Source organism: Motacilla alba, chromosome 5 (assembly GCF_015832195.1).
Source record: "Motacilla alba alba isolate MOTALB_02 chromosome 5, Motacilla_alba_V1.0_pri, whole genome shotgun sequence".
NCBI lineage: Eukaryota > Metazoa > Chordata > Aves > Passeriformes > Motacillidae > Motacilla > Motacilla alba.
In genome coordinates, this window is record NC_052020.1 from 60,479,852 (window position 1) to 60,496,564 (window position 16,713).

Consider the following 16,713-nt stretch of genomic DNA (forward strand, 5'->3'; position numbering starts at 1 on the left):
GAGGAGGAGGAGAGGAGGAGGCGCGGCCGCGGCCCCGGCGCTCCCTCCGCCCCCAAGATGGCGGCGGCGCTGAGGGGCCGCGCGGGCCCGGGCGCGGCGGCGGCGCTGTGGCGGCTCCAGAGCCGGCGGCGCAGGTGAGGCCGGGGCAGCGGGGCGGGCCCGCCGCACGCTGCCCCTGACCCTAACCCTGTCTCTTCCCCTGTCCTAGACCCTTACCTTCACTTTATCCTTGTCCCCTATCCCTGTGATTTCCCCTCTCGCCTCACCCCTTCCCCTCTCTTTTTACCTTTACTCATCTCCTTCCCCTATCCCTTTCCGTATCGTTTTTCCCTATCCTTTCCCCCATCCCCTGTCCCTCTGTCCCGTATCCTCTATGTTTGCTATATCACCTTTTCCTCTCTCCTATATCCCCTATATCCTTTATCTGCTGTCTCTATCATTTCCCCCTTTACATTATTAACCACCTCTATCCCCTTTCCTCTATCCCGTTTTCCTTTCCCCTATATCCTGTTTATTCCTTATATCCCCTTCCTTTATATCCCCTCTCCCTATCGTATCCCCTTTCCCTCTCCCCTCTATTTCTGACATCCCCTGTCCCCACCCTTTCCCCCTATCCCTTGTCCCTGTCCCCATCCCCAGGCCGTGCTGATGCCGTGTCCGTGTCCCTGCAGCTCCCCTGTCCCTGTCCCTTGTCCCTGTCCCCATCCCCGGGCCGTGCTGATGCCGTGTCCGTGTCCCTGCAGCTCCCCTATCCCTGTCCCTGTCCCCATCCCCGGGCTGTGCTGATGCCGTGTCCGTGTCCCTGCAGCTCGTTCGACGTGGCCGTGGTGGGCGCGGGGATCGTGGGCCTGGCCGTGGCCCGGGAGCTCATCCAGCGCCATCCCTCGCTGGCCTTGGCCGTGCTGGAGAAGGAGCAGGAGCTGGGTACGGAGTGGGACAGGGAGCCACAGCCACAGGAGGCTGTGCCCGAGGAGACGCTGCCACAGCCTCAGCATCCCACGGATATCTGTGTGCAGGGGTCAGGAGCTGAGGGGGAGCTGCTGCCCTTGTTGTTGGAGTGGGTGATGGATTTCTCATTTCCAAGCCAGGCTGGACAGGGCTTGGAGCAGCCTGGGGTAGGGGGAGGTGTCCCTGAGCATGGCAGGGGTGGGATGGGGTGATCTCTAAAGTCCCATCCCAAACCATCCTGGGGTTCTGTGATAACTCTCACAGAATTCCCAGAATCACTGGGTTGGGAGAGACCTTCAGGATCAAGTCCAACCCAGCCCCAACAGCTCAACTCAACCCTGGCCCCCAGTGCCACATCCAGGCTCTGTTAAACACACCCAGGGATGGTGACTGCACCACCTCCCCAGGCAGAACATCCCAGAACTTTATCACCCTTTCCATGAAAAACTTTCTCCTAACATCCACACTTGGTGCAGCTTGAGGCTGCATGTCAGTGCCCAGACTCTCCCCTGCCAGGGATTTCTTCCACCCTTCTCCCAAGGCCACGTCCTTCAGCAGAGTTGTCCTCAGGCTGTGCTCCTCTGCTGGGCTGCAGATTGGGAGTTTGAAGTTAAAACCTGCGGAGCGTTGCTGCTGCACGGTGTGTGCTGTGAACGTAACTGCCAGTTAAATCGGATCAATGATTCGCGAGAGCCAAATTATGGTAAAATAACAAAATATAAATTCTATTTCGCGTTCGAATGACAAAATCAACAAAATTTGGGTCAGCCACGAATCAGACAGAGTCTAGCCCGGGACTGGGCTCTGGGTGTCACACGCACACAGCTCTGAGCCCCTGCATGCATCAGCGTGGTCATGGCACACCATAGCCGTGTCTGAGGCCAGTTCTTAGACTCTTTTTCTCGCCGCAGGCCAGGATGTCCTGTGTCCTTTTCTTAATCAAGTGAGTCCCAAAGCTTCTCCTGTCCCAGGATAAAGCTATCAGGTGGAAGATGGTCCAGCTCTCGATGTCTCGGGAATAATTCATTGGCTTCTTGTCTCCTGCTAGACAGAGCTTGAGATACACAAAACCCACCTCTGGGAAATACACAAGCTAAACAGTCCCTTCCTGGCAGTTCTTTGCATGTTAAGGGATTTCCCAGAAACAGACCACAGGCCTGAATGGATTACCATGGACATGTCATCTCCCCTGGCTGTCTGCAGCCAGGTGTGCCACTGATGGCTGACTCTTTACTTGGTTAAAATTTCTGAAACCCTGTGCCGCTTCCCCTCCTTCACGTGTAAGTGTAGTCAGGCTGTGTGTGGTGTGTGTTTGACAGCAGGTTTCCCAACCCCTGCAAGCCACTTCCCTTAGCTTTTGGGAACTTGCCTGGGCAAGCCTCCTGTGACAGTGAGATAGACCCGAATTTTCCATAACCACTCTAAACTTATTCTATTATCTTCACATCTTTAACTATATTATATTCATCACGTCATTTTATTTTCTCACGAGTTTTGACCCGTTTATAACAGTGTGCAAGCTGCAGTGTGGCTGCTGGGGCTGCAGCAGCTCGGGAATGGCAGGACAGAGGACACGGAGGGTGAATAACCAGCATAAGGAATAGTGCAGCTTCTGGGAGGGCACAGGCGGGTCCTGCATGGAGCTGGCAGAATCCCAAGGGACAGACCTCAGTGATTAACTCCTAACAGGACCTGTGAGCCCAAAATCTTGTCTTAAATAGCTCCATCAGCCTGGCTATGACTTGCTTTGGAGATGTTCCATGAGTGATAGAAAATGAGTGTTTATCCCCAAGACACACAGCTGTGTGAGTGCCGAGCAGGAATGACCTTTGGCCATCCACACCTTAAAGAGGGGCAAGAACCTGACCAAATGACTTCAGTAAAAATGTTTGTGGTGTTTTTCACCTGTATTTTATCGATTTGCAAAGAGGAAATAGCAACCTAATCCAGTTCACAAATACTCAAAAATCCTGCCAGGCCTGCTAGCATGTCCAAAGGAATTGTGGATTGCACAGATACTATGTTAGATGAGGCCCTAGGAGATGCAGTTCATTGTAAAAATTGGATTTTAAAATTTAATTTTAGCTTGTTTTGATTGATTGGTTTGTTCTTGAAGGAAAAAATTGTTGTTTTAGGGTTTTTTTCCCTGTTCAGGCTGTGATGGATTATCATTAAGCAGAGCTGGCTGTGTCAGTGTTTCTCTAACCTTTTGAGGCCAGGGGAGGAATTAATGGTGCAGTTCTCTCACTTGATCATCCCTTAAAATGCTGATTTAAGGCAGGACCTCAATTAACTCACTTTTCTGACAGCAGAAGTGATTAAGTGGGAACAAATGAGTTCTAACAACGTGTTCTTCTTTCTCTTTAGCCCATCACCAGAGTGGACACAACAGTGGTGTGATCCACAGTGGGATTTACTACACCCCTGGCTCCCTGAAGGCCAAGCTGTGCGTGCAGGGGGCAGCCCTGTGCTACAAATACTGCGACCAGAAGGGGATTCCCTACAAGCAGTGTGGGAAGGTACAGGAATCCCTGTGATTCCCTGCTTTACCTGGAAACTGGAGCTCTGTGATGTGTGGTACCACACGGGGCACAGGCCTGCTTGTGGCTTTTCTCCCCACTCTCCAAGCTGCAGATAGTTTTATTCAGAAATGTGTGTAATGTACATAATCCCCTCCTGCCCTCAAATCACCCCTTCCTGCTGATGAGTCTCAGTTTGGGAGAAGGGTTTTCATGATCTCCCCACCGTGTCTTCGTGCTCTGAAGCATTTTTAATTCAGTGCAATTTTTAATTTGGTGCAAGGGGAGAACCAGGGCTGGGCAGAGCATGCCAGGTGTGGTGAGGCTCAGGGAAACAGAGCTCTGTATCCATGTCCCAGTTGTTCCTAGCACTCCCTTCAGGTTTTTGGTCTCTCACTGGGCACTGAGCTGCTGTTTCCACAGGACTGTCTATCCTGACCCCAAGGTTTTGGCCCTGAGGGATAAATTTGAGTTCCGTGGTTTTTCTCGGAGCTGTGTCTGGTCCGTGCTCCCTCTGCTGCCACGCCGGGCACAGGGTGGCACTGTGGGTCCGTGCAGCAGCACACCCGAGGGGACAGCCTGCTCAAAGCTCCTGGCCTGAAGGGGTCGGCTGGAGCCTGGGGGAGCTGAATTTGTGTCTTTTGTACCAACAGCAGGGTGGCAGCAGGAGCAGGGCAGAGCCTGTCCCCTGTGCTGGCACTTCTGCGCCACCTCCAGTGCTGGGGACAGCTCTGGGCTCCTCACAGCAAAGCCACAGGAGGGACTGGAGCATGTCCAGGGAAGGGAAAGGAGCTGGGAAGGGAATGGAGCACCAGGAGAGGCTGAGGGAGCTGGGAAGGGGCTCAGCCTGGAGCAAAGGAGGCTCAGGGGGGACCTTGTGGCTCTGCACAGCTCCTGCCAGGAGGGAGGTCGGGCTCTGCTCCAGGGAACAGGGACAGGAGCAGAGGGAATCACCTCAAGTTGCACCACGAAGCTTTAGCTTTGATACTGGGGGAAATTCCTTCCTGAAAGGTTTGTCCAGCCCTGGCACAGCTGCCCAGGGCAGTGCTGGGCTCACCATCCCTGGAGGGATTTACAATCCATGTGGGTGTGGCCCTGGGGGACAGGGGTCAGTGGTGGCCTTGGCAGTGCTGAGGGATCAGTTGGACTCTTACAGAGCTTTTCCAACCCCAACAATTCCATGACGCTCCCCTGGCAGTGCATTCCAGGGAAGATAATGGTGCAGCTTCACCAGCTGTCCCTAGAGCAGCCCCAGGCTTGAGGAGCTTCCCAGCTGTGGGGTGCCAGAGCAGACCTGGCATGGCAGGACCATGGTGTGTGCACACCTGGCACAGGTACTTCTGTCTGGAGTTATCTCCTGGGATAGCTGGGAACAGGCTCCTGGTTAAATGAATCTGGTGCAGTTCCACTCAGAGCGTGTCAGAACATGTCCTCACTCTCTTATCCAGGCTCTTGGAGCTTTGAACATCTTGGGTCGAGTTCAGCTTTACTCCTGACAGCATCCCAGTGGATCTTTCAATTCAAATTCTCTTCTCTCACACGCAGACTTGTAGTCTCAGGCTGCTTCTGGCAAATATTGTGGATTGATTTGAACTCAAACTACAGTTTAGCATTTGTTTATTGTTTCTCTGTGATATATTAGTGCTTCCTCAGCCACAGAATTCTGTGCATTTAATGGCAGCAACCACTCTTTGCCCCCTGGATTTACTGTTCACTCGTTCACTGTTGCTTGTGCTTGATGCCAAACTTGCCCTGCTCTGTTTTGCTCACTGCTGTGCCTTTTGTTCCTCTCCCCAAGCTGATCGTGGCCGTGGAACAGGATGAAATTCCACGGCTCAAAGCTCTGTATGAGAGGGGGCTGCAGAACAACGTCCCCGGGCTGAAACTCATTGGAGCCAAGGAGATCCAGGAGAAGGAGCCCTTCTGCAGGGTAAGGGGGGGCCGTGCTTCTAATTAGCTGATTGTAAGAGCTTCTGATTCTAATTGTAAGAGCTGTTTCTCAGGTGAAAACATCTTTTAATGTAACACAAATCCTTTTCTGGCCTTGAGGTTCAAGTTCAGAAGAGGCTGGAAATTCCTTCCCGTCCATAAAAGTGGATTTGGGTCAAGCCCATCTCAGAGCAGTTGGTGAGGTTGTTAGGTAGCGCTTCCCAGCCTGTTTGTTTTCACAGCAGGAGGAATGTGTGGAGCGTGTGGAACACAGCTTTGTTACTGATGGTTTGTCTTTGTTTGAAAGGAGAAGCTGGGTGTGAATTCCCTGTGCTGTGTCACCTGGCAGCTCGCTCTGCTGCAGCTCTGTCCCTTAGGAGTGGCTGTAGGTACAGACAGAAATCTTCTGGAAAAGAATCTTTTTCAATCTTTTCATTTTCCCCGTGAACCTTTTGGATCTGCTCCTTAAAACATCCTTGGAGTGCTCCACATCCAGCTGGACACGAGGGAACGCAGCAGCACTCCCTTCCCGGGCAGTGCAAGATTCCAGATGAAATATCCCAGCCCTCACTCTTGCTGTGTCTCTGAAACCTTGCCAGGGACTGATGGCCCTCGATTCCCCCTACACTGGCATTGTGGATTACAAACAGGTGGCCCAGTCCTATGCCAGAGACTTCCAGGAAGCAGGGGGGACAATCCTGACGGATTTTGAAGTCACAAGCGTGGAGATGGCCAAAGAGAGTCCTGCAGAAAGCGAAGATGGTAAGGCTGGATCGTTTTTGCCCTCAGTTTGCTACAAAGATTTTGTTCAATTGTTTCAGCTGAAATGACATTTCTGAATCTTTCTGTCCCCTAGGCATGAGAAAAAAGGCAAAATTATCTCAGTGAGGGTATTCAGCAAACTCACTTGGGTTTTTTTTGCAGGCAGGTCACCCTTCAGCTGAAACATTTAAAGCTGATGGAAGAAAGTGAGAGTAAAATGGAGAAATAAAGTTGTTCCCTCCTCTTAAAATCAGAATTTATCTGAATCTTGCGTGTTTATTCTTGTGATAGTGATTTTCCTTACCCCGAAGGCAGGTTGGATCTGTGCTGGCACACAGAGGGAAGAATAAAACCCCTGTTAATTAATAAATACAGTCATGTCCAACAACGTTAATTATGACAAGAGTAGCTCTTGCATAGCTTGGAAGATATTCCAGAGGAAAATTCCTTCCTGGTGACAAGCTGCTTGTTCTGTCAGCTCTGCTTGTTCCAATAATTCCTCTCTTGTCTAATTCCCTTTCAGGGCTGAAGTACCCAGTCATTGTCAGGAGCAAAAAGGTAAGGGTGAAAAAGAAGCTTGCATTCCTTCCAGGAAGCTGCTTCTCCTTTTCTTCAGTTTTTTTTTTTCTTTTTTCTTGTGAATTAATAATTAAAAAAAAAAAAAGATTAAAAATCTGCTGTTCAGCAACACGACCAGCTTGATAAAACAGCTGCAGTCAGTTCTGCAATGATAAATAGAAATAAATAATGATGATGATGATGATGTCAAATATGAAACCATAGCTTCCTGCTGCCTGGCATTTCACATCCCCTGTCTGCTCTGTTTGCACAGTCTGATGCTCGTGCTTCCATGACTCCTTTCTGACTCGTTCAGCTGCTGACAAACAGACACCTCACGTTCACTGCCGGGCTCTGGCAGCCGTGAGATGATGAGGAGGCTTTGGGCATCATTTTATTGGCATTTTATCAGCAGAGCTGCTGCAGGTTCAGGTGGGAACATCTGCAACCCACCCAACTCCACAGCCCCTCTGGTCATCTTCCCATTTCATTCTGCTTTTTTTCTCCTATTTTTTTTTTTTTTGCTCTTTCAATAAAAAGAGCAAAATAATAAATAAAATAAAAATAAAAAGTAGCTTCCAAAATCTGTTAAGATTTTTTTTGCACCAAACAGATATTTTTTTTCATGCAGATATTTATCAGTTGAAAAAAAAATCAATATCAAGTTGAAAATAAATATTTAAAAGCAGATAGGAAGCTAAATAAGTAGATAATAGGTTTTGATTTTGATGGATTTATTTATTTGGATGGTAAAGGTGTTTCATGTTTAGCAGCTCTCCAGACCTGTGTGCTGTCAGTCTGTGTAGCTGCTCCCACCCTGTGGGGTCAAATCAATGAACATCTTTATTTCACTTATTTAAATAAATTATTTTTTAAAAATAAGTTAAATAAATTGTATTTATTTAAATAAATGCCTGTAGGGCTTTTCTGGGTGTTTTTTTAGCAGATAAATAGAATTTTGATGTGTTTTGGGTTTTTTTTAATAAGTGAAATAATTTTTAATATAAGTTAAATAATTTTAAAATATTTTTAATAAGTTAAATAAATTTTATTTCTTTAAATACACCCCTGTGGGGTTTCTGGGTGTTTTTAATCAGACCCATAGAATTGTGCTGTGTTTTTTCGGTTTATTTAAAGAAATCAATTTTATTTCTTTACATAAACACCTGTGAGGTTTTTGGGTGTTTTTTTATCAGAACAATAGAATTTTGATGTATTTTGTTGGTTTTATTTAAATAAATCAATTTTATTTCTTTAAATAAACGCCTGTGAGGTTTCTGGGTGTTTTTTAATCAGATCAATAGAATTGTGATATGTTTTGGTTTTTAAAAGAAGTTAAATCAATTTTATTTCTTTAAATAAATACCTTTGGGGATTTTTGGGTGGTGTCTTATCAGATTAATAAAATTTTGATATGTTTTGTTTTTTTTTTAAATAAATGAAATATTTTTTTTTAATAATTGAAATAATTTAAAGGTGTCCCTGTGGGGTTCTGGGTGTGTTTCTCAGCCCATGGACCATGCTGTGCTTTGCTGGTTTTATTTAAATAAATCCATTTTATTTCTGTAATCCACCCCTGTGTGTTCCGGGTGTTTCTCAGCCCATGGACTGTGCTTTGTTGGTTTTTTTAGTTAAATCCATTTGATTTATTTAAATAAACCCCTGTGTGTTTCGGGTGTGTTTGTCAGCCCGTGGACTGTGCTGTGCTTTGCTGGTTTATTTAAATAAATCAGTTTTATTTATTTAAATAAACCCCTGTGTGTTCCGGGTGTTTCTCAGCCCATGGACCGTGCTGTGTTTTGTTGGTTTATTTAAATAAATCAATTTTATTTATTTAAATAAACCCCTGTGTGTTCTGGGTGTTTCTCAGCCCATGGACTGTGCTGTGTTTTGTTGGTTTTTTTAGTTAAATCAATTTGATTTCTGTGAATCCAGCCCTGTGGGGTTCCGGGTGTTTGTCAGCCCACGGACTGTGCTGTGCTTTGTTGGTTTATTTAAATAAATCCGTTTTATTTATTTAAATAAACCCCTGTAGTGTTTCGGGTGTGTTTCTCAGCCCATGGACTGTGCTGTGCTTTGCTGGTTTTATTAAAATAAATCCATTTGATTTCTGTAATCCACCCCTGTGTGTTCCGGGTGTTTGTCAGCCCATGGACCGTGCTGTGCTGTGCTGGTTTATTTAAGTAAATCGGTTTGATTTATTTAAATACCCCCCGTGTGTCCCGGCTGTTCCCGAGCCCATGGACTGTGCTGTGCTGGTTTATTTAAGTAAATCGGTTTGATTTATTTAAATACCCCCCGTGTGTCCCGGCTGTTCCCGAGCCCACGCCGTGTGTCCCTAGGGCGGGCGGCTGTCCTGCGCTCACCTGCTGGCGTGCGCGGGGCTGCACTCGGACCGCGTGGCGCGGCTGGGCGGCGGCAGCGCGCAGCCCCGGATCGTGCCGTTCCGCGGGGATTACCTGCTGCTGAGAGCGGAGAGACGACACCTGCTGAGGGGCAACATCTACCCCGTGAGTACCGGCTGTGGGGGCAACATCTACCCCGTGAGTACCGGCTGGGGAGGGGCAACATCTACCCCGTGAGTACCGGCTGTGGGGGCAACATCTACCCCGTGAGTACCGGCTGGGGAGGGGCAACATCTACCCCGTGAGTACCGGCTGTGGTGAGGGGCAACATCTACCCCGTGAGTACCGGCTGCGGGGGCAACATCTACCCCGTGAGTACCGGCTGTGGGGGGCAACATCTACCCCGTGAGTACCGGCTGCGGGGGCAACATCTACCCCGTGAGTACCGGCTGTGGGGGGCAACATCTACCCCGTGAGTACCGGCTGCGGGGGGGCAACATCTACCCCGTGAGTACCGGCTGCGGGGGCAACATCTACCCCGTGAGTACCGGCTGCGGGGGCAACATCTACCCCGTGAGTACCGGCTGTGGGGGCAACATCTACCCTGTGAGTACCGGCTGCGGAGGGGCAACATCTACCCCGTGAGTACCGGCTGCGGAGGGGCAACATCTACCCCGTGAGTACCGGCTGCGGGGGCACCGGCTGCCCGAGAGCTGCCGCGAGTGCGGGGAAAGAGCAACCCCCTGCTTGCCTCTGCCAGGCAGCGATCTGCTTTGGGACAGGGCGGCTTGGGTTTTGTTCATTTATTGTTCATTTGCGGGGGGGGTTGTTAAATTTTTGTTAAATTTTTGTTAAATTTTTGTTAAATTTTTGTTAATTTTTTGTTAATTTTTTGTTAATTTTTTGTTAATTTTTTGTTAATTTTTTGTTAATTTTTTGTTAATTTTGGGGGGTTTTTTGTTCAATTTTTTGTTCAATTTTTTGTTCAATTTTTTGTTAATTTTTTTTGATAATTTTTGATAATTTTTGGGGTTTTTTTGTTAATTTTTGTAAATTTTTTGTTAATTTTTTGTTAATTTTGGGGGGTTTTTTGTCAATTTTTTGTTAATTTTTTTGTTAATTTTTTGATGATTTTTTGTTCATTTTTTGTTCATGTTTTGTTAATTTTTTTGTTATTTTTTGTAAATCTTTTGTTATTTTTTGTTAATTTTTTGTTCATGTTTTGTTAATTTTTTGTTAATTTTTTGTTAATTTTTTGTTAATTTTGGGGGGGTTTTGTTAATTTTTTTGTTGATTTTTTGTTCATGTTTTGTTCATGTTTTGTTCATGTTTTGTTCATTTTTTGTTCATTTTTTGTTATTATTTTGTTAATTTTTGCTAATTTTTTTCTAATTTTTTGTAAATTTTTGTTAATTTTTGTTACTTTTTTGTTAATTTGGGGGGTTTTTTTGTTAATTTTTTGTTAATATTTGTTAATTTTTTCTTAATTTTTTTTGTTAATTTTTTGGGGTTTTTTGTTAATTTTTTTGTTAATTTTTGCTAATTTTTTTCCAATTTTTTAAAATTTTTTGTTAATTTTTGTAAATTTTTGTTAATTTTTGTAAATTTTTGTTAGTTTTTTTGTTAATTTTTTGTTAATTTTTGTTAATTTTTTTATAATTTTTTGATAATTTTTTGTTAATTTTGGGGGGGTTGTTAATTTTTTGTTAATTTTTTGGGGGGTTTTGTTAATTTTTGTTCATTTTTGTTCATTTTTTGGTTAATATTTTTGCTAATTTTTTTTTTTTTTTTGGTTAATTGAAGAAAACATGAAAGTACCACATGGGGAGTTATTGCCAGTTGTTTTGTTTATGGTTTTAGTTTGGGGGGTTTTTTATTTAATAGAGAAAAGATGGAATATCACATTGACACATATCCAGAAAACTCTGAATTATTTCTCTATGCCCTCAAATAAATCCGAATTGATTTTAGAAAACTCTCAATTATTTCTCTAGGTCCTAAAATAAATCCGAATTGATTTTAGAAAACTCTCAATTATTTCTCTATGACCTCAAATAAATCTGAATTGATTTTAGAAAACTCTCAATTAGTTCTCTGTGACCTCAAATAAATCTGAATTTAATTTAGAAAACTCTCAATTATTTCTCTCTGTCCTAACATAAATCTGTAGGCAGGATTCAGAAGTCAGGCCGAGAGGACACTGCATTATTATTTATTATTTAGTAATTCTAACAGTCCTGTTGAATCTCTTTGTTGCTGATCTGGACAGAGGGGGTGACTGTAACTCAGGAATTCACAGGTGACACTGGAGGGCTTTCCAAGCTCAGTGCTTCTGGGATAATGTTAATTAAACCCTGATGAAGGATTTACTCTTTTGTGCTAATACCCAACATCCAGATTTAGGGATTTTCCTCTCAACCTTATTTTTGAATGAGATGTTTTTATCATTAAAAAATAGATGTGGGAGAAAAGGGAACAGCCTTTCTACCTGGGCTGGGGAGCAGCAATCCCAGCCAGAAAATGGAATTACAGAGCGAGTGGAGAGAATTCCTGGGGCAGCATTTTATCCATTCTGTCCATTTCAGTACTGATTTTCTGGAGATGAGATTGGCTTTGCCTGCTGAGCACTGGATCTTTGGAAAATTGGAATGCTGATCTCACCTGGGAACGATTCAGGATCCTGTCTTGGGATGGGAGGGAGGACATGGAACAAAAAAAGAACATGCAGCTTTAGCATTATTATTAGCATTATTATTAGCATTATTATTAGCATTATTACTAGCATTATTACTAGCATTCACCAGGCCTGCTAAGTTCAGGCTGGTTTGTACACACTGTAAGGGTTTCCTAATATTTTATATTCCGTTTTATTGCAGTGTGGTTGCTGCTGGTGAATAACATCAGGGTTACACCATGAGAAATCACGTGGACTTTTTTCCCTCTGTTCCTTGTTTTCCTTTTCCCTAAAATCCAGCTTTGCCCGGCCCCGCTCTGTTCTGCAGGGGTTTCATTAATGACATGCCACAACTGCACAATTAACGGGCAACAAAACCAGCTCAGAGCCACTTCTGAGGCTCTGTGACTCAGAGTTTTGCTGCTGTGGGGGGCAATAAAGTGGCAGATTTGCTGTTTGCTCACTCCTGTGTCCCGTTCCAGGTTCCCAACCCTCGTTTCCCATTCCTGGGGGTCCATTTCACTCCCAGGATGGATGGCAGTGTCTGGCTTGGCCCTAACGCAGTGCTGGCCTTTAAGAGAGAGGGCTACAAACCCTTGGACTTCAGCCCTGGGGACTTTCTGGACGCTGTCACCTACAGGTAATGCCTTGTGTTTGTGTCTGCTGGCTGCTCTTGTTGAAGTGAGAGCCACGGGAGCCCCTTCCTGCCCCAAATCCCGCTTTTCCTGCGGTTTTGGTGTGTTTAAAGACACTTGTGCTGCTGAGGGTGGACTTCCCGAGGCATTTGACTTCGTGTGGTCTCCTGTTTGAGTTTGCTAGCAGGACGTGTCTCAGCCGGTCTGGGAATGTGGCTGCTCCCTGGAAGGTGCTGGTGGAGCTGTTCCAGGCTGGGTTTGCGCTGTGGTAACTTCATCAACCTGGACAGCATCATGAAATACCTGCAGAGGGTGCTGGGACACAGAGCTGGGAATGTCCCCTGGAGAGAAGGAGGCTCCAGGAGAGCTCAGAGCCCCTGGCAGGGCCTGAAGGGGCTCCAGGAGAGCTGGAGAGGGACTGGGGACAAGGCCTGCAGGGACAGGACACAGGGAATGGCTGCCAGTGCCAGAGGGCAGGGATGGGTGGGAGATTGGGAACTGGGAATTCCCAGAGCAGCTGTGGCTGTCCCTGGATCCCTGGCAGTGCCCGAGGCCAGGCTGGACAGGGCTTGGAGCAGCCTGGGACAGTGGAAGTGTCCCTGCTCAGGTGGCTCCAAGCTCATCAGGTCCTGGAACACTTCCAGGACTGGGATTGAGATTAATCCAACGCCACGGCTCTGTGAGCAAGGCTTGTCCTGGCAGAGAAGGACAAACCTGCATTTCCCACAGACAAAGCATGGTGTGATTCCTGATTTTGGGAATGGGAACTTGTGTCCTGCATTGCATTTGCTGCCTTGTCCAGGTGCATTTGGAGGCAGCTGTGGCCTCAGTGCAGTTGTGTGTCCCCTTGCAGTGGGCTGTGGAAGCTGGTGCTCAGGAACGTGTCCTACGGCCTGGGGGAGCTGTACAGAGCCTTTTCCCTCAGTGCCCAGGTGAGGCAGCTGCAGAAGTTCATCCCTGAGATCACCACCAACGATGTTCTCAGGTAAAGGAGGCTTCTTCTGTTTGGGAAATCTCCTGTTTGAACGGCAGAAAACGTGGCAGGGCTTTAGTCCCTTCCTCCAGCAAAATATGAGAGAGAAGCTTGGAGCTGCCTCCAGCGTGGAGGTCCCAGCACAGAAAGAGCCTGGAGCTCCAGAGGAGGCACCAGGATGATCAGGGGGATGGAGCAGCTCTGCTGGGAGGAAAGGATGAGCATTTTGGGATTGTTCAGCCTGGAGAAGAGAAGTGTTGGGGTGGCCTCATTGTGGCCTTGAGGAGAACCCGCAGAAAGATGGAGAGGGATTATTGACAGGGCATTGGAGGGGCAGGACCAGGGGGAACGGCCTCAGACTGCCAGAGGGCAGGGTTAGATGGGATATTGGGAAGGAATTCCTGGCTGGGAGGGTGGGGAGGCCCTGGAATAGAATTCCCAGAGCAGCTGTGGCTGCCCCTGGGTCCCTGGCAGTGCCCAAGGCCAGGCTGGACACTGGGGCTTGGAACCAGCTGGGGGAGTGGGAGGTGTTCCTGCCATGTCAGGGGTGGAATGGGATGGGCTTTAAGCTCACAGGTTGGCCACCTCAATGATCCCATGACTGTCAGATACCACCAGTCTGCCTCAGGAGTGTTAAATTCCCCGAAAAATGCTGTGTCTCCACTCCCTGCCCTCCTCACTGTCTCCCTGGACACCTCCTCACGGGAATTCATTTCCTGACACACATCTTCCTTCTTTTCTTCTCTCCTTTCCTTGCTTGTGCAGGGGTCCCTCTGGTGTGAGAGCCCAGGCCCTGGACAGTGAGGGCAACCTGGTGGATGACTTTGTGTTTGACGGGGGCTCGGGGGCCGTGGGGAGCAGGATCCTGCACGTCAGGAACGCGCCTTCCCCCGCCGCCACCTCCTCCCTGGCCATCGCCGCCGCCATCGCCGACGAGGCCCAGCGCCGCTTCCAGCTCTGAGTCCCGGCAGGAATCCCGCCAGGAGCCCTGCCTGCTGCCCCTCTGCACCCTGGCACTCCTCCTGAGGGACACAGAGGCACCAGGCAGTGCCCGAGCAGCCCTGGCAGCGTTCCGTGCCCGCGGCTCCTGGCGTGGTGGAGGAAGGTTTGGCCGGCGGAGCAGAGCAGCCGTGGCAGGCTCTGCAGCCACAGCAGAGCAGGCTGGGATCCCTCTCTGCTGGGATTTTCCACGTGGATTTGCCATGCCCGTGCTCACAATGCTGCCTCCTCAGAGGGGGCTGGAAGTCACGGGCGTGGGCTGGGACTCCACTGGTTCCATTCCACCCCAGGCTGGGGTGTGCAGCCCTCTGGATGACATGGGAATAATGGAATAGAAGGATGAGCCCTGCCAAAGGGCCCTGCTGATGTGGAATTAAAGGCTTGATCAAAAACTGAGAACAATATTCAGAGCCTTCGACGTGAATGTAGAGTATTTCACAGGAAAATAAGCTTAAAGGGGATTACCAAACCCAAGGAAATTTAGATCTGCATTTCAGATACTCTGTGTGATCACTGTCTGTATTTTTTATAGAGCAGAAATCAAAATATGCATATAAACAATCACTTTTCATTTCATTTCCAGCTGGGAAATCAGCACTGATCAGAAGCTTCATCAGAGGCTTTGGGTTTCTTCCTTTGAATGCTGATGATGCAAAAGGAGCTGATCTTTGTCCAGCCACTTGAGCAATCCAGGGAAAATGGTCTTTGGAACAGGAAATGTGAAGGGAGGGAAGCTCCAGAAACCTGCCTTGAGTCATGTTTGGTGTCGCTTCCCTCGGAGCAGGGATGAGTCAGGGAGATTTCCCATTTTCCCCGAGCACCAGGGGAGCTCAGGCAGGGCTGGAGACTCCTCTGAGCTCCACTGATACCCAGTTTTTATCAGAAATGCACCTGGAGGAGTCTGTGTGCAGGGAGAGGTGAAGTAAACTCGGTGCTGAGCTGAGCATCTGGGAGTGCCCTGCAGAATTGCTGTAAAGCAGAATTTTGTGGCCTCGGGGACAAAGTATTGAGGATTTAATAACAACAGCTGGGTAGGACAGGTAATTGTGGGGAGTTTGAACCAGAAAACTGGACACTGATTTTTCCTTTAAAAGTTCTGAGTTCCTCTGCTGGGAGTTGGCAGCTGTGAGGCTGATTTTACTGTACAGATTGGAGACATTTTTGAGGGGGAAAAGGGCTTAATCTGCCACCATTATTATTATTATTATTATTATTATTATTATTATTATTATTATTATTATTTTCCTTTTTTTTCCCCTGGTAACATCTACTTTACCAGCAAACTGACTGCTGGAAATTCAAATACCAGCCCTTTCAGAGCAAAGCTTTGCTCACTTCAGGCAGAGATTCAGCTGATTCCAAGTGTTCCAGAGCCACAGGGCTGTGTAAAACTTCCCACACTGGAACAATCCTGTCTTCCCTCCCTGCCAGAAGCGTTGCCTATCAACAGTAAATCCTACAAAAGGATTGCAAAAGCCACTTCCTCCCACATGGGGTGTGGCCCTGACATGTATTAACAGAATAAAAACATGAAAATGCAAAGCAGAGACCAGGGCTGTCCTGAGTCAGCATTGCCCTGTGCTTTTTCCTCTCAGGTGATGATTGTTTGGGGGTGAAGTTTATTTGAAATTTAAATTATGAACCTTGATGTAGCATTCTGTGGAGCAGAAATCTTTGCAGAGATAAAAGCTTGACACTTTTGTTATAAGTTCAGAGATTGTGATATCAGGGTTTCAGGCAGCAGTCTTGTTGCTCACAAAGTGTGAAAATGCATTAATTTATTTTCCAACTGAGCCTCACACTGATGATTTCATAAATGTGCCTTTTATGATTAAAATAGTCTGGTGGGGTGGTTGTTTTATGAAATGCTGTAAAATCTGTGTATTTCTCCTGACTCAGAGAAAAGTCTCACTGGACTTGGTTCATTCTCAGCTGAATGAGGCAGGACATCACTCTGTGTAACAGGAATCACCTCCCGAGGGGGCACACGACCAAACTTGTCTTCCTGAATTCTCCGGAGTGCTCCTCACACCTCACAGCTTTTCCTCCCTCGACAGGACTGCTCTTCAGGCTGATCTGGGCCTGTCGGGACAGGTGGGATGAGAATTCCTGAAACTCTGAATAAATATTTGGACAAACACCAGTTGTTCCCCAGAAGTGTTACAGCATCACAGAACCCCAGGCTGGTTTGGGGCTGGAAAGGACCCTAAATCCCATCCCACTGCAGCCCTTCCACTATCCCAGGCTGCTCCCGGCTCTCTCCAGCCTGGCCTTGGGCACTCACAGGGAATTCCTTCCCCAAATCCATCCAAACTGCCCAGCAAGGTCAGCCCTAAACTCTGCAAGGAGGAGGAACTGTGGGTGCCACCAT

General features: G+C 47.3%; 1 protein-coding gene across 1 annotated transcript; it reads left to right on the forward strand.

Moving 5' to 3' along the window:
* The first annotated feature begins 42 nt into the window (after window positions 1-42).
* On the forward strand, window positions 43-16,179 carry L2HGDH (L-2-hydroxyglutarate dehydrogenase). The gene is made up of 10 exons (XM_038138741.1): window positions 43-134; window positions 809-924; window positions 3,316-3,467; window positions 5,266-5,397; window positions 5,996-6,158; window positions 6,682-6,716; window positions 9,059-9,226; window positions 12,218-12,375; window positions 13,224-13,355; window positions 14,109-16,179. The coding sequence occupies exons 1-10, from the start codon at window positions 58-60 to the stop codon at window positions 14,302-14,304; spliced, it is 1,329 nt and encodes a 442-aa protein (XP_037994669.1). The 5' UTR covers window positions 43-57; the 3' UTR covers window positions 14,305-16,179.
* Window positions 16,180-16,713: the final 534 nt, after the last annotated feature.